The sequence below is a fragment of the Cricetulus griseus genome, assembly GCF_003668045.3.
Source record: "Cricetulus griseus strain 17A/GY chromosome 1 unlocalized genomic scaffold, alternate assembly CriGri-PICRH-1.0 chr1_0, whole genome shotgun sequence".
NCBI lineage: Eukaryota > Metazoa > Chordata > Mammalia > Rodentia > Cricetidae > Cricetulus > Cricetulus griseus.
The window spans coordinates 135,898,411-135,917,595 of NW_023276806.1; the positions used below are offsets into that span (position 1 = coordinate 135,898,411).

Below are 19,185 nucleotides of genomic sequence, written 5' to 3' on the forward strand. Positions count from 1 at the left end.
ATCTCAATGACTACAGACTTAGCCAATAAAAGTCAAGAGTACCTAAGGCTGATTTCAGATAAATCATGACTATTTGAGTATGCTCCATACAATATTTCAGACATATTCAGGCTATAAAATGATTTTCTCTAGCAAAGATCCAAATGTATTTGCATATTCTGCATGACATCTACTAACTATATTTCTCCAGATCTGCTATTGTTCAACTGTAGTCTCACATTTTAGGCTTCTGGTTTCTTCGACACCTGCTGAGACAGCCTTCCCAACACTCTACCCCATTGCCTGCAGCACACTCCAGCTCCTTAGAAGCTATTTTCTTTACATTTCTCTTTCACCAAAAGAATTTATGATCTGTCCTTTACAAAATGTTTTTCTCTCTGTGTGTACATATGTGTAGGTCAGAAGTCCATGTCAATTGTCAATCATGCTCAGTGTCCATCTTACCTTTGAGATAGGGCCTCGAGGTCTTGGAACTTGATTTAACTAGACTTGCTGGCTAATGGATGCCAGATCTGGATTTACTGTCAGTCCAGCACCCCAACCCACTCCACCCTGCCCCCAGCATTGGGGTTTGAAATGCATGCCTCTGCCCCTGGCTCTTATGTGGGTGCTAGGGATCTGAACTCAACATCTTCATGTTTACACAACAGGCATTTTACTGACTGGGCCATAACCATCCAACAAAGTGATTTCTGATCACTGGGCTTTGTAAATTATATTATCCATGCATTCATGAATATGTAATGTAGTTTGTATTGGGCTCTTAGGGAAGCATCGGCAAGATATGCACACAGCATTGGCTTATTCAAAGAAAGGGCAAATTTAGAAAAACACAAACAGCCTCAACCATGACTTCCTTCAGGTTATCAGTAGTTTTAAAGGCCCCATTGTTTAACTTCATTCCAGGCATCTTACATAATAGACAAGACAGGTATTAATTTACTTTAAGATATAAGGAAAACCTCAGAGAAGTAAAATGAATTGCAAAGTCAGACACGACTGTCACACGGCATGAAACTTGAATAGATTCCTGCTTACTCACAAGTTGATTGCTCTACTTTTATGACAGCAGCTTTAAGAGATAACAAACATTCCTGTGATGGGCTTTTCTTGGGGAGACATGAATGGATGTCTATTTGGCCCAGACAAAGCACTGTCAGACCAGATAAATGATTCTTCCTGAGTTGTGTTTGGTGAACAAATGTGTTTGTTGAGATTACTAACAGAAGCACGGATGACTCAGAGGCAGCTGCATCACGGAACAGCAGACCCCAGAATGAAAGGGTGAAGGGTCAGGACAGTTACAATCTGTGACGCTCCTGCCCAGCATGTGGGTGGCTCTTCTGAAGTCACCTCTCCTCTTCCCCAGCGATAGTTTAATGTTTCTTTGTGGCTGGAGAAATGGCTCAGTGATTATGAGCACTTACTGTTCTTGCAGAGGACCAGAGTTCAAAATTCCCAGGTCCCATGTCAGGAGACTCACAATCATATGCAACTCCAGCCCCAGGGCCCCTGATGATTGCTTGCTTGTTTTGGGTCACCGAAGTCACTTGTACTCATGTATATGCATACACACACACACACACACACAGAGAGAGAGAGAGAGAGAGAGAGAGAGAGAGAGAGAGAGAGAGAGAGAGAGAGAGAGAGGGAGAGGGAGAGGGAGAGGGAGAGGGAGAAGGAGGGAGGGAGGGAGAGGGAGAGGGAGAGGGAGAGGGAGAGGCACTCATACACTTAAATCTTTAAGAAAATAACTTGAGTACTGGATATGGTAGCACACATCAGTAATCCCAGCACTTGGTGGTGAGAGGCAGGAGGATCAGGAGTTTGAAGCCATCCTCGGCTGAAGCTTAGGCTATGTGAGACTCCATCTCCAAAGACACAGTCCAAAACCTCGATAAGCCTCTTAGTATCTGTTAGCTTCCGAGTCTCACATTATCCCCTCCGAGATGGAATATTTCAGTTTGGAGGAAATGGAGAGCAGGGCAACATCCCACCCCTTTCTGAGGCTCTTACATTCTCTCCACCCTATCTTCTATGATGAACCTGGCAGAGTGACACAGATATCTAATCATTTAACACTGAGATGCCATCCCACACAAGTCCCTTATCCACAATATGACTAGTTGGGTCCCAGCAGTAACCATTGTCTAAAAACAGTTTCCCTCCATGACCTAGGCTGACAGCTGCAGTAAATGTAACACAATGGCATAGACATAAATGTTCATAAACTCATAAGGCAATCTGATAAGCATATCATATGTGTTCAACTAACAATAGTGATTGCTTTCCCCACAGGAACCTATTACTTCCCCAGCTTCAAGTAGTTGCCCTGGTTTATGGTACTAGCTATGAGTTTCCTCTCCTAGAGTATGCCTAACATTCAATGAGAAAGCAGTTAGTTGTACTCTTTAACGGCTCTGCCACTATTGCACCAGCAGTCACTTCTTGTCTGGTATGTTGGTAGTTGTGGTTGTTTGAATGAGATATTCCCCCGTCCATCTGTCTCTGGCATCTGAATACTTGGTTCCCAACTGAGAACTATATCACTGGTATCAAAGGACCTTATGCTATTTCAAGTTAGTGCTCTCTGTTTTCTTACTTCCAGTTTGTCAGGTGAGCTCCCAGATGTTGTGCCCACCATGTACTGTCCGCAACCTCTGGTGAGCCATCATGGACTCAAACCTTCTAGAACTGTAAGTCCAAAATAAACTCTTCCTTCTATAAGTTGCCTTGGTCACAGGAAAGTGACTAATAAAGTAGTGTCATATGTATCGGGACCATCAGTGACAATTCTTCCTCATCATCCTGCCTAGCACCTTCTAGCATCACAATGGCCAGCAGTCAGGGGTGGAGCTTCTGTCTGGTATCTTTAGATTCTGCTGCTGAATGAAGCATGTGGTGTCTCAGCAACAGGGACTTACCACCACTTCTGGCACATTGTAATAACTTTTATTATGTGATAGACATCAAGGTCCTCCCTGGCCAACACCTTGTAGGAAGGTGACCTGCCCCAGTATTAAGATTTTTTTTCATGCCACAGTATGAAACAATGAAACTTTTACTTGAAACAGAGGGTTGGCAGAGTCTCTGAAGGTCCACCACTACCATACACTTCAAATAAGTGCCAATTGGTCTTGGATTTCGGGAGCTGAGGAGATTTAATAAAAATTAGCTATTATCATTTGATTCCTGAAAGAGCAGTGTTGGGAAAAGTGGCATGGATATAGATGTACCCCATCTAGCTTTCTGTAATCTCCAGTCATTCTTCATGAGCCATCCTGTTTCCTCAGCTTGGGGTACTCCAGTAGTACTGTTATAATGGTCTTAGTGGGGCCAGCCTGCACTGCTGGGGGCCTGGGCTGATGGTCACACTTTTGCTTGCCACTGCAGTTGACTCTCAGGTTCTACAGACTCAAGACTGGTGCTGTGGCCATCACTTCTCCATCAACAATATCTGGGTTGGGTGAACTATCTCCACACCCCCCAGTGTATTCTTCTATGGGGGAGAAGTATGCACAGTCCCAGTGAAATGTTTTCCTCTGTTAAGAGTTGGTGTCTATTCACAGCACTAAGATGCTAAGATACACTTATTGTAGTCTTAACCTGTGCTAACAAGGGACTAATTGCTAAGCATCATGCATGACACAAACCTTTGTGTTCCATTCTATAGATAAAAATATCAAGGCTTGGAGTCGAAGTTATCTGTCCAGTGTCCCATGTGGTAGAAGTGGTAGAAGCCATACTTGAATCTCAATCTGATGATGCCAAAGTTCGAGTCACTGGAGCAGCTGCCTGTAACACGGACACTGGTTCAGATTGAAGACACTTTGATAAATAGCAGATGCCAGAGTTGGCTTGCAGCTAAGGAGAAATGGTGTGAAAACGTTTAATTGGGGCTTGCTTACAGGTTCAGAGGTTTAGTCCACTATCATCATGGCTGGCAGGTAGACATGATGCTGGAGAAGGAGCCAAGAGCGGGTTTGAAAAAAAGCATACACCTTTCACATTTGATATTATAGAAGAGTTGAGATGGTCCCAATGCAAGAAGCATGTAGGCCCAGCCGAAGTGAAAGAAGGGTAACATGAAGTCTCCCATCAACACCACCTCAAGGAGTTTATCCGTGCTCTCTCAGTTTGTACTGGTGGCTAGCTGCTCTCATACCTCTCTTCCCGTTACAGAATCTGCCAACACCAAGCAGCTTTGCTGACTGAGGGACAATTATTTATTTCTTCATAATTCTGAAACTCTTGCTAAATATTTATTACTTACTGTTGCACATCCCAAAAGCCAGAGCTAGAAGAATCAGACAGTATGTCAATCACTTCGGATTGCTCCAGAATTAAGGGGCACACACACACACACACACACACACACACACACACACACACACACCAGCAGGGCTCCAAGTGTATAAAATTTAAAATGCCCTCTGAGACACAAGCTAGAAAAGAAGGAAAATGCTTATGTTCATCCAGCCGTCTCTATCCAGTTAGGAATCCCCCGGATTTTGTGGCAGGCTGTACCTTTTCAGAGCATATGGTGGCTAGGGACCAGAAGCCATGGTCATGGCATTCTTTTTGAAGATTTGAAATAAAGATTTAAGGGTCTCCCATAGCGTTCAGTATTGACTCGGTGTCCTTGGTGTTGAGCACAGTCCTTCTCAGGCCTGTTGCCGCTGCCGTGCACTGGTGTGGAATATTATTTTAACTGGGCAAAGATGTGTTACATTTGTTTATGTTGGAGAATATTATTTTAACTCTGTAAAGGTGTGCTACTTTTGTTTATGTTGTATTTGCTTATTTATGTAAAGATGTGTTGCACTTATTTCACTTTGCCTGTCTAAGGCACCTGATTGGTCTAATAAAAAAAAGCTGACCGGCTATAGCTAGGCAGAGGAAGGATAGGTGGGACTAGCAGGCAGAGAGAATAAAGAGGAGAAATCTAGACTAGAAGGAATGAGAGAAGAAGGAGAAGGAACGAACAAGGGACAGGCCTGGTGCCACAAGGCAGGCAGCTGTCAGCCAGACAGACATAGAGACAGCAAGAAAGTCAGAAAAGGTAATAAGCCCCAAGACAAAAAAGGTAGATAAAGAGAAACAGTTTAAGGGCTAGCATTGTTCTGTAGCAAGTGACCATTTCATGTTAGCCACAGCTGAACAACCAAGAGACAGGTGGCTGGTTCAGGTGGCCATCTCTTTGTGACATAGACTCTGGCAAGAATGATGAAAGAGTCAGATTTTTCCCTGTAGGGCAGTTGATAATGAGACATCTGCCAAGGGTTGGGGAGGCAGGTAAAGGGACAAGGAGCCACAGTTGTACAAATTATTCTTGTGTTCTGAAAAACATGAGGCGTTAGAGCTGTAGCATGCCGTAACCAGCCACGCCAGACTCTATTACCCAAGAGATGATTGTGTGTGTCTGTCTTTTCTAAACTTTGACCTCAGACACATTAGGTTAGAAGAAGCAGTTACAGCATGTGAGTTAGCTAATACAACTGACCTGGTCCCCCTACATACCTGGTGTGATATAAATGTCTGCCAGTGTGCCACTGGGGCAGGGGAGAGATAGCATAGGAAGCAGGGAAAGTGATTCCTTTTTTCTTAAAATCAAGCAATGCTTAAAGTAATAGGTAAGATTATTGTTACTAAGTCTGGTGAAAAGGGCAAGTGGTGGTTTGAAAGGAAATGGCCCCCAAAGGGAGTGGCACTATTAGGAGGTGTGGCCTTGTGGGAGTGGGTGTGGTCTTGTTGGAGCAATAGTGTCACTGTGGAGGCGGGCTTTGAGGTGTCAGATATACTCAGGCCATGCCCGGTGAGAAAGACCACTTCCTGTTGCCTACAAGTGGAGTTGTAGGACTCTTAGCTCCTTCTCCAGTACCATGTCTGATTGCATGCCACCACAACGCACCATGACCATAATGAACTGAACCTCTGAAAATGTAAGCCACCCCAACTAAATGTTTTTCCTTTATAAGAGTTGCCGTGGGCATGGTATCTCTTCACAGCCCTAGGAACCCTAATTTAGGGCATTTAGAAATGTTGTGGAGCTTCTTGATTAAATCATGGCACTCAGAGCATAGTGGTCTATACGTAGTGTTACTCCTCTTCCCCGAGTCATCAAAGGTATAGACCACACCTGTGAGACCCAGAGGCTAGTTAAGCCTCTGGTTGAATTTCTATGTGAGTCTTTACCTCCTGTAACTGAGACAACCAGAGTGCCTGCTGATACTTAAAACCGTAACAACCCAAGGGACACACTCTTCAAATCTACCTTATTTATTTATTCATGTTTTTAATGTCAAGAAAACAGACCATACTAACGTGGTAAAAAGGTGTATAGACACGGTGGATTGGGGCTTGAATTCCAACACTGCATCTGCTTCTGGAGTAGCTTCTGTTCCTATGCCGCAGTCTACAAACTTCAGAACAGACAGAAATACTAAGTTTAAGGATATTTGGCAGGATTCAATTGAGACATCAGATAAAAAACATCTAGATTAACATCTGCCATTTACTACACACCCATTCATTTGATTCTTTTTTTTTTTCACTCTCCTTAACATACTTAATTCAGGCATTTAAAGTAACTGTTGGTAGGTAAAGCCTGCAAAATGATCATTAATTCCCTGCCTCAATGAACATGATTTGCTTTGTAATGGCATCACTTTCTGTTTTCTTATATTTTTGCATCTTAACATCATTGCTCAGAAATATTTTAAGCATAGCCACAATTGCCATAGTCCTTTGAAATATGCTTTTTCCTTTATGCAGAGGGTTCCTATCTTCAGTTTATAAATGGCTTCGCTCTTTTTAGTTTTTAACATTTAGATTATGGGGAAAGGACTGTGCTGGTTGTTGCTGGGAAAACAGGAGAAACAACAGCTGCTTATGTAATACAAGCTTCAACGGTGTGTGTGTGTGTGTGTGTGTGTGTGTGTGTGTGTAAGAGAGAGAGAGAGAGAGAGAGAGAGAGAGAGAGAGAGAGAGAGAAAGAGAAAGAGAGAGAGAGTAGAGAAAGGGGGATATTCAAGTTTCCCATTCTATTCTAGATGTCCATGTTCCGGGTAAATAACTTAATATTATTAATAGGAAAGGGTCCCTCAAAGACTTTCTTTGCTTTATTACAACGAATTCACGCTTAGTTTTCTTAGGCCATTTGTCCTTCGATCTGCTGTTATTGCTAGTATGTGAAGTGAAATATGTCCATCTGTAGGGTGTAATTCATGGGACATAATATTTTTTAGTGCCAGATGTTTTGGGGGCAGCCAGTTGCAAATGCACTGGGTTTTTGGCTTATGGGCCTTCATACTCTGCCAGAACTGAATTTGTTTGGAAATGAGGTTTACTAACTTTCAAATAAAGCCTTTTCAAGCACAGTGTGATGTACAAATTATCTCCCTTTAGTTCATGTTAAAATAATCCACCCTCTAAATCTGTTTGACATTTACCCCTTAAGTGCTTTGCGTCAATTAATCACACTTCTTCAGCATCTTAATATGTTGAGAAGTAATTGTATAACATCCCACATTGCCAAATCCTGTCAAAACTTTGTTTTGGGGAAAATATTTATTATAGTAATTAAGACATAATTACATTGTCTTGAGAGGCAAGGGGTCATTTGGATCTGATTAATTGTAGAATTAGCGCCAAAGAACAGTCAGGTAGTCATGTGCTTGACCTGAAATTAATCATCTGGAACATTTTGGTCATCAGAGGTAGTACCTTTGAATGCCTTTCAATGTTGCACGCTGACAGTCTGCAATAAATACAAAAGTGTGTGTGTGTGTGTGTGTGTGTGTGTGTGTGTGTGTGTGTACGATTATGAATAAAGGTCGGTGTAAACCAGCATGTAGCTGGTGTGGAAACGCTTTCAGTCAGCCTGATTTGACTCCATATATGGTGTTCAAATAAAAGTTCAGGGGATGCCCTTTTGCTGATCTCACCGACACACCACACATACACACAGTCGAAGTGGGAGTGGTAAGGACTCTCACCTGGACACACACACACACACACACACACACACACACACACACACACACACTGGGGTGGTGGGCCCCCTGGGTCGCAGACGGTGGTTCACACACACACACACTGGGGTGGCACACACACACACACACACACACACACACACACACACACACACACACACACACACGCACTGGGGTGGTGGGCCCCCTGGGTCGCAGACGGTGGTTCACACACACACACACTGGGTGGCACACATACACACACACACACACACACACACACACACACACACACACACACACACACACTGGGGTGGTGGGCCCCCTGGGTCGCAGACGGTGGTTCTCTGTATTATGGGCTTCAGTACGCTTAGGCGCGCTTGCTCATGTCACACCTTAACCGGCACCCCCGCAGCCTTCGGAACAGGCCAGAACTTCTAATCCCGTCACCACCCCGACATGTCATCCCCCAGATCCTTGGCTCTCTGGCGTTCTGACCGCTCAGGGGTCTCAGGTGGAGGCTGCGAGGGTGCTCTCTCCCGTGTCCCCGCAGGGCTGGCACTCGGGGCGGTGGAGGAGGCGCAGGAGGCGGGAGTTGGCGCCCGCTGTGGTCCGGGCAGCGGGCCCCGTCCGCGGCCGGCGCTCTCTGCGGTCCTCCCTCGCTCGGCTCCTATGCTCATATTTGGACTCGGCCGCCCGTGCCCAGGAATTTCCCGTCATGCCTCCCGCCGCCCCGTCTGTCGCCCGGAGCCGGGAGGGAGGAGGGAGGCGGACAGCGGCGGCGGATCGTCTGCCCCGGAGTGTGCGGCGGACCCTCCCGCGCCCTCTCGCGCTTTGCCTCGGTCTCTGCCTGGCTACGGCCGCGGCCACCACGCTGCCCGGTGAGTCCGCCAGCCCCGCCTGTCCCATCCGGCCCTGCGACTCCGCCAAGTCAGGCTTGGGACCCGAACCTCCCCCACCCCCACCCCCCCATCCAGGGAGCGTCCGCGCCGCTCCTCCGCCTCGAGCGTCATCCCCTGGCCGCAGAGCCGGGGCGGCCCCAGGGATGTGTCCCACCGAGGGACAGCGCGGAACGAGGTCAGGCGGGAGTCCCGCGCCCCGCCAGCCTTCGCGCTGACACCTTACCCGTCCCCCCACCGCGAACCTGAGCCGCGGGAGCCACTGTCCCGGAGCGGGCCCCTAGTGACTCCGCGGGGTGGCCGGGGGCGTGTGCTGCAGCACCCAGGGCGCGCCCCGCTCCGCTCGGGCCTCCCCCACAGCCCTGGCCCGGGATAACGGGCCGGGGCATGGGAACGTGGGAGACGCCACCAGCCCGCGACACCCCGCCACATCCTGTCCCCATCCAAGGGGAGAGGGTGCACCCGGGGCCAGGCTGGCATCTCATAGGCCCAAACCCAGCAGGACCCCAGTGGATCAGGTACCAGTTTTGTTTTCAAGTGGAAACAAGCATCTGAACCTTTTTATAAAAACAAACCAAACCAAAACTTTTCCACTGGGCTATTTCAAGTCAAACTATCCGAATAAGAATTGCTGTGTTCCTGCCTTTGTAGGTTATGCGATAAGTGCGATAATTCTGAAGGCGGAACATTAAGGTTTTAAAAGAATTTTCTTTGAATCATGTGGAAAGTATGAGGGAGTTTTTGTTTTCCCTCCCCTGAGTGTCAAAAACCAATTATCTGAAGCGTGAGGGGGGATTTTTAAGGGAAATGTGATGTTGCAGGGGCGCTTGAATTTGGACAGGATCAACTAATCAAGGCTTGGTTCTTTTATTTTGCCTGGCATGGCAAAAACATTGTAGTTATTGAAAACTGGGATAACTTAGGAGATGTTAGGTGGTCGCTGTTTTTACCATTGATGGACTGAACTGTCAAAAGGAGATTGGATTACCCGGGACACACACGTTGGTTGACGGTTGACTGCATCCTTTGCAGAGGGACAAAGGGTATTTATATGTATAACATTTTACCCATAAAATATCCTCAGGGTTGTAGAGTTGACAAAGTTGTTTCTCAGAACCAACAACAGATAGTTAAATGTACTGAATGTGCAGTTTGTAAATACTCACTGTAGCTATGGCAGCAGTTTTATGTTTGTTTGTGAATGTTGTTCTTCAGAAAGGGGCCACTTATTTTGAGCCTATCCTGGCACTCACTTTGTAGACCACGCTGGCCTCAACCTCACAGAGATCCGCCTGCCTCTGCCTTCTGAGTGCTGGGATTAAAGGCATGTGCCACCAACCCCTGGCGAGGGGCCACCTTTTAATATAAAGATTCGTAGTCCAGGAGCTGCTTTAGAGTAGTCCTTCTTAGGAATCAACAGATTCTAACATCATTTTATCAATGGATTTCTAAAAACTTTTGGGCTGGGTGATAAGGGACTGGCTGTTCTGAAGGGAATATATGACTGATTGTTTATGTCTGACATGTTGACTTAATGCCTGTGGCCAAGCCGACTCTGAAGACCAAAACCAACTCTACTGTGGCCTCTTGCCAATTTTTGGAGTACCGAGTTTATATTTGGACTATTTAAACATAGTTTTAAAAATTTGTTCCTACCTGATGTTCCAATCAAATTTCTGATGCTTTTAATAGTTCCCTATGTGGATGTCCAGAATGTGTGTCTTTTTTTTTTAATATATTAAATTCAGTAGCTCTATGCCATTTAGATTTTTGTCACAGTGTGTAAACTGCCTGTTGGATGAGGTTGCAGAATACAGTGTCACTTAGAGTTTGAATCAAAGCACTGTCTTCAACTTTTAAAGGTACTTGTAACCAATTCTTTGGGCAGAAGTCCTTGCTCTTTAGCTACAGTAGTAGGAATGTCTAACACAAAACATGGTGGGATACCCCTTACCCCAACACTCAGAGCAGGGGCAGGCAGACAGGATTTTTGAGTTTGAGGTCAGTCTGGCTTGGAGAGCCAAGTTTCAGACCAGTCCTGGCTACATAATCAGCCTGTCCAAAAGGAAAAAAAAAAAAGTCTAAAAACTATTCCCCAAATAGAATTCATCAGTTTTTCCAATGTATTTTTTTCACTTAGTAAGCATAAATTATTAAACCATCAGAAAACAATGTTAGTAAATAATGCTTTTGAGCTCCATTATAACTAGTCAGAGCCCTTTGATTTTTATTCCCATATAATTATATGGGACATTGCAGATTTGGTTGGTAAATTTGGTTCTAAAAGTTTAGCTGCTTTTTCTGTAAATGCCTTCTAACTACAGGCCCCTAAATTACTTGTTTTGTTTGCATAACCCTGCAGAGCCACCCACTTCATTCCTTCAAACATCTGCGAGTCAATCTTTGGCTTGCTACACATGTTAAACTGGTCTACAGGTAGTCGGGGCTGATGGGCGTGGTTTCAGCTTTGGGGAGCCATCTGCCCTCAGGATTGGCTTGACAGAAGGCACATGCCTGACCAGAGCTCCTTAAAATTCAGTTGTATATGCGTTCTTCCCCTTAAAAACGAGCTGCTGTTTTTGTCACTGACAAATGCCTGCCTGCCCTTTGTAGGTAAACCGAAGCCTCTGACTCAGTCTGATAACTTGGTTTTGGTATTTGGGTCAAGGAAGATATCGGAGTACACTCAACAATTCCTGCCCTTAGAAAGCCCGTTGCTAGTTACCTGGGGAACCTTCCAAATGAAATCCCCTAGGTAGAGGCATTGCTTTATAACCCTCCCTCCCAGAAGACTCGGTCCTGTTTACCAGTCTGATGTCTTCACAGTTAAACGTGCCTTTGCACAGGCACCCGGTGAGCTTTTTAATCGGCTCTGTATTAGAATCTCTTATTGCTGTACATGGCTTTCATGGCTTTGCCTCGAACGTCCTTTATTTTCTCTTTTCTTGGTCACAATTCATTCTCCTCATGGAAGGTTCACTGTGGACCTTGCTCGCTGTTCGTGTATTCAGTTGCTCAACCTTCTGAAATTTTTTCACAAGCCTTGAAGAGAACGTAGAAAAAGTAGAACAGCGATGAGTCAGTTGACTATGGAAGATTTTGATTACTACTTGTTTCAAGTGACAGAAATAAACCTGAACTAGTTTTAGTCAAAAGAAAGGAAGGAAGGAAGGGGAAAAGGAATGTACTGGAGGACCATTGGAAGCCAAATGCAGACAGACCTTATTAGGGCCTATGGTTACAAGCAGTAACGAAGGCCCGGAACATTCCCTGTCCCTGCCTTCACTTGCGTCTCTCTTCTCTGGCTGTGTTTGTTTTTGTTCTTGTGTCTGCTCTTTGCTGTTTACAGTTACTGCTCAACAGCTCTTATTCTATTACTGTGTCCTTTGCCCACAAACACAAAGCCGATTAAATGTGTGCTCAATTCTAGTTCCCCAGGAGAGGATCCTGACACACACAGTTTGGGTCACATGGTTGGTCTAGATGTCCCCAAAAGTCTCTTTTAGTTATACAACCAAGTAGGATAGCCAAGTACAGAGTCTGAGTTGGCATTTTCATGTGATATACATGTATCTATATATCTCTTACATATATCACACACACACATAGACACATAGACACACACACACACAGAGACACACACACACTTGCTCTGTTGACCCGGCTGGCCTTGAACTCACAGAGATTCACCTGCCTCTGCCTCCCGAGCGCTGGGATCAAAGGCTACCACCAAGCCATGGTAATTAGTCTTTACAGTACACAATTTCTTCTTGACTGCAGTGTGTGTAAAGTAGGCATGAGACCTCCTGCAGTAATGCAGAGAAGGAAACCTATGGGGGCTCAACTGAGTGCCTGTAACACTCAGGAGCTATGAGCTTGGCATGTGACAGAGTGGTGAGAATCCTGTATGATAGCCATCCATCCGTTCTGTAGGCCACCATCAAGCGTAATTTTGGGACTCTACTCACTAGAATGCTGAGTCCAAGTAACTCCTTATGTAAATCCTATGTAAATTCATTAGGAGTGTGCAAATGATAGAGAAATAACTTATGGAGCATGAGTTTATGGGGTTTGGCTCACAGTCCCAGCCTTTCCTCTTCACAGTGGTCCAAATCTTTACAGTCTCTTGGCAGATGCTCTTTTGTGACCCCTTCTCTATCTAATTGAATCTTTAACTTCCTTTAATGTCTATAAGACCATATGTATTCATTGTATGGCAGGCTGGTGGGTCGCCTATAATTCTGAGAAGGGGTCTTGACACTCTGGCATGCGTGGGCCTCAGTTACGCTGATTCTGACTTCCAGCATCCTGAAACCCTCACTCCCACCTCCACTTTCCACCTTGACACTGGAATGCAGGTGCGCTATTCTTTCTTAGTCTTTGTTAATCTGTTAGGTTTTGTAAGCTTTGCCATGAACACTCCAACATCCTGAATGCAGACTGAATATGTGGAAGATAGGGAGATTTCCCATCAACTGGAGTGATGGAGGAGGGGAGGTGACAGCAAACTCATGTGGGAGGGAATGGACTTTGGTTGGGCATGCCATATTACATCAGACAGCAAATGAAGAAGAAATGGAGCAGGTATAAAGGGGAAGAATGTGGAAGTAAAGAGTTGGGGAATTTGCTTTGGCTCAGAACCTGCAAGACTCTTAATGGTAGGCTCAAATATTTGGACTGGCCTAGTAAGCTATGAAATTGGAGTTTCTTGATCCCTGAAATGTCACAACCAGAGTTGAACTGTAGGTTGTATTTCTAACAGTTGACAGGATGAGTCGAATTGGCAGAGAAACCACTGGGCTGAATAAGAAGCAAGAAATAGACCTGAACGAGGGAGCCGAGACGGGGTGGGAGGAGCATTGCTGGGTGTGTTGGGCTGAAATCCTCAACTGGGTATTGAGAAAGAAAGGGATAGATAAAGGCTGTGGGTTGTTAGTGTTCAGACATCTGCACTGGCTTGCCCTTGGGGTCCTGACAGGATATGCCCTTAGCTGTAGCCACTAAGGGCACTGCCTGTGCACATTCACTATGGAGTTTGGCTCACAGTCCCAACCTTGCCTCTTCACAGTGGTCCAAATCTTTTAAAGGGGCCCTGCCTCCCTCCCATTTTTCTCTTTCTCTGTCTGTCTGCCTGTTCCCCCCCCCTCTGCTTCTCTGCCTGCCTCTCTGTCCATCCCCCTTTTCTCTTGTGCTGCTCCTGTCCCAAGAGGCCAGTCTTTCTCCTCCCCTCTCCCTTCCCAGTCCCTTTCCCCTAATTAAACAAAACAAAACAAAACAAACCTCCATTTGAGCTCTGTTGCATGGTGTCTTTCTCTCTTGTGCCACTTTTTAAAGTACAACATATGTAATATGTTAAGCCTCAATGACCTAGAGAATGGGAACTCAGAAGAGGTTTATAAATGGAACAAAATAAGCATTAGTTTCAGATATCTTCTGTTTATTCCCGTGGAACTGTGTAGTAGAATCCTGTGTGGCTGAGGCTTGGAGGGGGAGAGAGCAGGCAGGGCTAGAAATAAAACATGTATGAGTGAGGAGGGCTGACAAGGAAGGTAAGAGGAGAACGTGGGTTGGCTTGCATACAAGGAGAGATACGGGGAAAGCACCCTAAAGAAGGTGCTTGATAAGGCTTTCAAAGATGTCCACCTGGCACCTGGCATTCTGTTTGAGCTGCTTTGCTGAAGGAACATCGATGTTCTAATTCCTCATATAACACAGGAAACACTGAATGCAAGATACTGCAGCTGGGATGCCCTTAGCCTGCATTGTGGGGGCTGCTACTTCCTCACTCTCCTCCATAGTTCAGACTTTATGTTATTCAGTTAGTTCTGGACACACACTCTGTCTCACATCCCGCCTCGGTCTTCCTTTGGTCTCCCCCCCCCGCCCCCCCCAAGATTGTGCAGATAGTGGAGATAGAATGGCATATTCTCCTTTCTCTGCTGAGTCTGCTTTAGGAGCACTTTCCGCGCCATCCACGGTCAGGTTTGTTGTCTTTAAATACTTTCCCACATCTTTCTAGTCTAAAATACACGATGAAGCAGACAAGCACATCACCCCCCTTCATACAAAAAATCCCTAAAACACGAATGCCCTGTTGGTGGTATCAGCTGTCATTATATGGCTTCTGCACCCTGGAGTTAGCCACCGGGCTACTATCATGGAGAGCATGGCCTCCTGGCATCTCTACTCATTGTATTCAGCTGTGGGGTGACATAGACTTAGGACCATGTACTGGTATCTGGAGCCAAGCTCAGGGAATGCCCTACATGGGAGGCTTTGTTTATGTGGATGGTAGAGATGGATGACACATAGATCTGATTAAAGCCGGGCCAGAGAGAGAAGGGTGGCCTGGGATGTGTGTGCTCAGGGCCCAACTTCCAGGCTCAGAGTATATCCTGATTCTGAGTTTTCAGAGACAATGCATTGGTCCTCAGGTGTAGGCAGTGGCTAGAATGTAGTGTTAAGAATAATTTATTCCTCTCTAAACAAGAACGAGAACACCTTCATATGCTAATAGCCACACTTTTAGTAACTGTTGACTGAGAAAATTCGGAACAGCAGAAAGCTGCTGTAAAATTTTGAAATTCAACTTTGAATATAAAAGCATTCCCATATGCTCTCAGAGTGCACATGTGGAAATTAAGAGCTTGTAGGCCGCACTTGGTTTTCTGGCTTTGCAGGTATTTTCTGGGACATTCCGGATTCAGAGTCCCGTGGGCCATCGTCTCACTTTGACTTTTCTTTTTTTTTTGAAATCACTGAGATTTTGAACAAAAGGAAATTCCTCAAAACCCTCTCACAGTAGCTACCACCTGTTTTTATTTTTATTTCTTTTTCTTTTTACTTTTGGCCAGGAGATATACTGGCTGGGTTATTAAATAGTCTCAAAGATGAGGAGACATGGACAGTATACTTCAAAAACTGTTTTCAGGCATCGTTCCTAGGTCTATAATATGATTTTAAGGTGAAATTTGCATAACACCCTTATAGTGTTCACCGTTTTGATTTTACCTGTCTGCCGTTGCTATACACAATATAATGAGCTCTTACAGTTTCTTGGATTACTTATTTTATTTAGTGACCAAAGAAAAAGTACTTCAATGTATATATTAAACTTGTCATTATTGAGAATAAGCCTATGCTACATGGGCGTGTAAGGTAGTCCTTATGTTTTTGTGTTTATTCTTTTGTTTTTATTTGGTTTGGTGACTACAGGATATGGGCTTGGTTGGAGTTGGAGAGATTAGTAATGTGTTAATGAGGAATAGTGGGTCCACATCTCCTGGGACCTAGTCCAGATTAGATAAGATAGTGGGTGAGATGCCATGAACACTGTCGTAGCTCTAGTTTCACAATAGTTGAAAGGGAGAAAGTCCACTGTCATATTTGCTTCTGATTTTTCAAAAAACTATATTAGGTTTTAAAATTTTAATTTTATTTTTTGTATGTGAATATTTTGCCTATATACATGTCTGCACCATGTTTGTGCAGTGTCCATGGAGGTCAGAAGAGGGCAATGGGTCCCATGGAACTGGAGTCACAGATAGTTGCGAAATGCCATGTGGATGCTGGGAATTGAACCTGGATCCTCTAGAAGGGCAGCCAGTGCTCTTAACTGCTGAGCCATCTCTCCAGCCCCTGGTTTCTTTTCTTTTCTTTCTTTTTTTTTTAAAGATTTTATTTATTTATTATGTATACAACATTCTGCCTCCACATATGCCTGCATGCCAGAAGAGGGCACAAGATCTCATTTTGGATGGTTTTGAGCTACCATGTGGTTGCTGGGAATTGAACTCAGGACCTCTGGAAGAGAAGCCAGTGATCTTAACCTCTGAGCCATCTCTCCAGCCCCAGCCCCTGGTTTCTTGATGTGAATCTGTCAGACTGCCTCAGTGGGCTAAGGAGGGAATGAGTTGAAAGCAGAGGATGTCCACCTTAAGAACAGTTTGAAACAGTGCAGGCTCTTTCTATCACCCTGTAGTGTTGAGAGGGAGTCATGTAGTGGCCTGAGAGGAACGGTGGGTGGCAGTTGGGAGACTGTGTATCCCTGCTTATTTTCTCTTAAGCTGTTTACCTTACTTATACTCCTGCTTCCATCTCTGCAGAGCGAATGAACTTAACTGCTACCCTGTGATGTTGCTTTAATGCATCTATAGTCTGTAGGTTGTTTGGAAAGTCTTCCAGGACTTCCACAACTTTAATGGAAATAACATGGATAATAAATCATATAGAATCAAATTTCCTTGTTATTCTTTATGTTTCACTCTTTTGTTGAGCTATCTCCAAACATGCTCTAAGACATTATGCTTGAACTCTGCATCCTAGTGTGCCCAGGAATTTGATCTCTAGCTAATGTTACATAACCTTTTAAAAGATTTAGTGTTTATTCAAAAGATAGATTACAAGCATATTAGAAGTATCACATGAATGCCCTGTCCGCATTGACAGCATTAAGCATTAGAAACGATGTCTGTGTTTTAAAGGGCAGCAGCCGGGGTGCTTGTTTATGCTTGAGAGTTTATCTCAGAGGGGAAAACCTTCTTTTAACGGTGTCCATACCAGCAGCATTTATCTCTGGCCATCCTAAAAGCAGACTGAATTCTCAAGAGTCATTAGAGGAAAGAAAACAACAACAGCAACAAAACACTTTGTTTACATGTGACTCTCAAACATTGTAAAGTGTCTCACATCTATAGGTTATTAGTAAACTTTGCTCCTTTTTTTTAATTTGAAAATATTTCACACATACAAGAAGAGTATTGCATGAGGTATCTATATAAGGCAAACAGAATCTTGTTATGAAATCTGAGTGCCTCCCACCCAGTGTCAGAATGGAATGTTAAAGCTGTCTGTGTGACATCGCCAGTCACATCTTCCCCTGCCTGGATGTTATCTGTGGGGCATTGTGATTTTCTTATTTCTCACCAGGGACAGTGTAAACTCATGCTGTCTTTATCCCTCTATCACAGAGGCAGCTTCTATTACACTGTTTAGTTCTGCATGCTCTGGGACTGGATGTAAATCCAGTTGCTGTCATCTGTTGGGTATAGTGTGTGTCTGGCTTTTTCTCCTGGAACATATCTGTGTTTCTATATTGCTGTGTACCATACATAAAAAAGACCAGCATTTTTTCTTTTTTTTTAATCATTTTTTTATTTGAATTACAAACAAGATTGAATTACATGACAATCCCAGTTCCCTTCTCCCTCCCGTCCTCCCTTACCACCCCCCCAACTAAAACCCTATCTATCACATATCCTTTCTTCTATTCTTCACCTGACTCCACCTTTCTGCTCCCTCATGACCTCTGCATCTTCCTCTTCTTCCCTTCTCATTCTCGTAACTCCTTCCCCTCTCTTCCCCAGCTCTCAATTTGCTCAGGGGATCGTGACCCTTTCCCCTTCTCCAGGGGACAAAGTTTGTCTCTTTTAGGGTCCTCCTTGTTTACTAGTTTCTCTGGCAGTGTGGATTGTAGGCTGGTAATCCCTTACTCTATGTCTAAAATCCACATATGAGTGAGTACATATGATGTTTAAGACCAGCATTTTAAAAATGTTTTACATTTATTTATGTGTGTGGATGACAGTGTGTGCTTGTGTTTGTATGACTCACTTTCTGTCTCTCCCAGTGTCTCTGTGTGCACACATACACACAGAGACACACACATACATACATACACACACACACACACACACACACACACACATATAGGCATACACACACAGACACACACATACAGATGGGCAGGCAGGCAGGCAGGCAGACAGACAGACAGACAGACAGACAGACAGACAGACAGACAGACACACACACACACACACAGACACACACATACAGATGGGCAGGCAGGCAGACAGACAGACAGACAGACAGACAGACAGACAGGCACGCGCGCGCGCGCGCGCACACACACACACACACACACACACACACACACCATGGTGCACATGTGAAGTCCAGAAGACAACTTGACAGAGTCAGTTCTCTCCTTCCACCATGTGTTTTCGGGACCAAACTCTGGTCTTCAGGCTTGGTGGCAAGCACCCTCTACCTCATTTACCGTCTTGTCATCCCCAAATACAAATACCCTCTTTTTTAAAAAAGGGATTTATTATGATCTTACTTGAATCAGTTACACCCTAGGAATTTTTTTTATAAGATTTTATTTATTTATTATGCATACAACATTCTGCTTCCATGTATATCTGCACACCAGAAGAGGGCACCAGATCTCATAAAGGATGGTTGTGAGCCACCATGTGGTTGCTGGGAATTGAACTCAGGACCTCCGGAAGAGCAGTCAGTGCTCTTAA

General features: G+C 44.7%; 1 protein-coding gene and 1 long non-coding RNA gene across 6 annotated transcripts in view; one reads left to right on the forward strand and one right to left on the reverse strand.

Annotated features, from left to right (window-relative positions):
- Positions 1–2,717: 2,717 nt before the first annotated feature.
- On the reverse strand, positions 2,718–9,253 carry LOC118238229. 2 transcript variants are annotated; one of them, XR_004771582.1, is made up of 4 exons: positions 9,118–9,253; positions 6,325–6,422; positions 3,654–3,795; positions 2,718–3,151 (listed from the first exon to the last, which is right to left on the reverse strand). It is a non-coding gene; the product is annotated as an uncharacterized LOC118238229 (long non-coding RNA). The 2 variants fall into 2 exon arrangements; XR_004771581.1 differs by lacking the exon at positions 9,118–9,253 and adding an exon at positions 8,369–8,508.
- The window catches only part of Msrb3 (methionine sulfoxide reductase B3), a 114,461-nt gene continuing 103,680 nt past the window's right edge, over positions 8,405–19,185 (forward strand). The window contains exon 1 of one of the 4 annotated variants that reach the window (XM_035450468.1): positions 8,405–8,854. In XM_035450468.1, the coding sequence (XP_035306359.1) occupies positions 8,433–8,854 (422 nt within the window). In that variant the 5' untranslated portion in view covers positions 8,405–8,432. Of the gene's footprint in view, positions 8,855–9,232; positions 9,391–19,185 lie in introns of those variants that run through there. The other 3 variants (XM_027392310.2, XM_027392309.2, XM_027392311.2) reach the window with 3 other exon arrangements.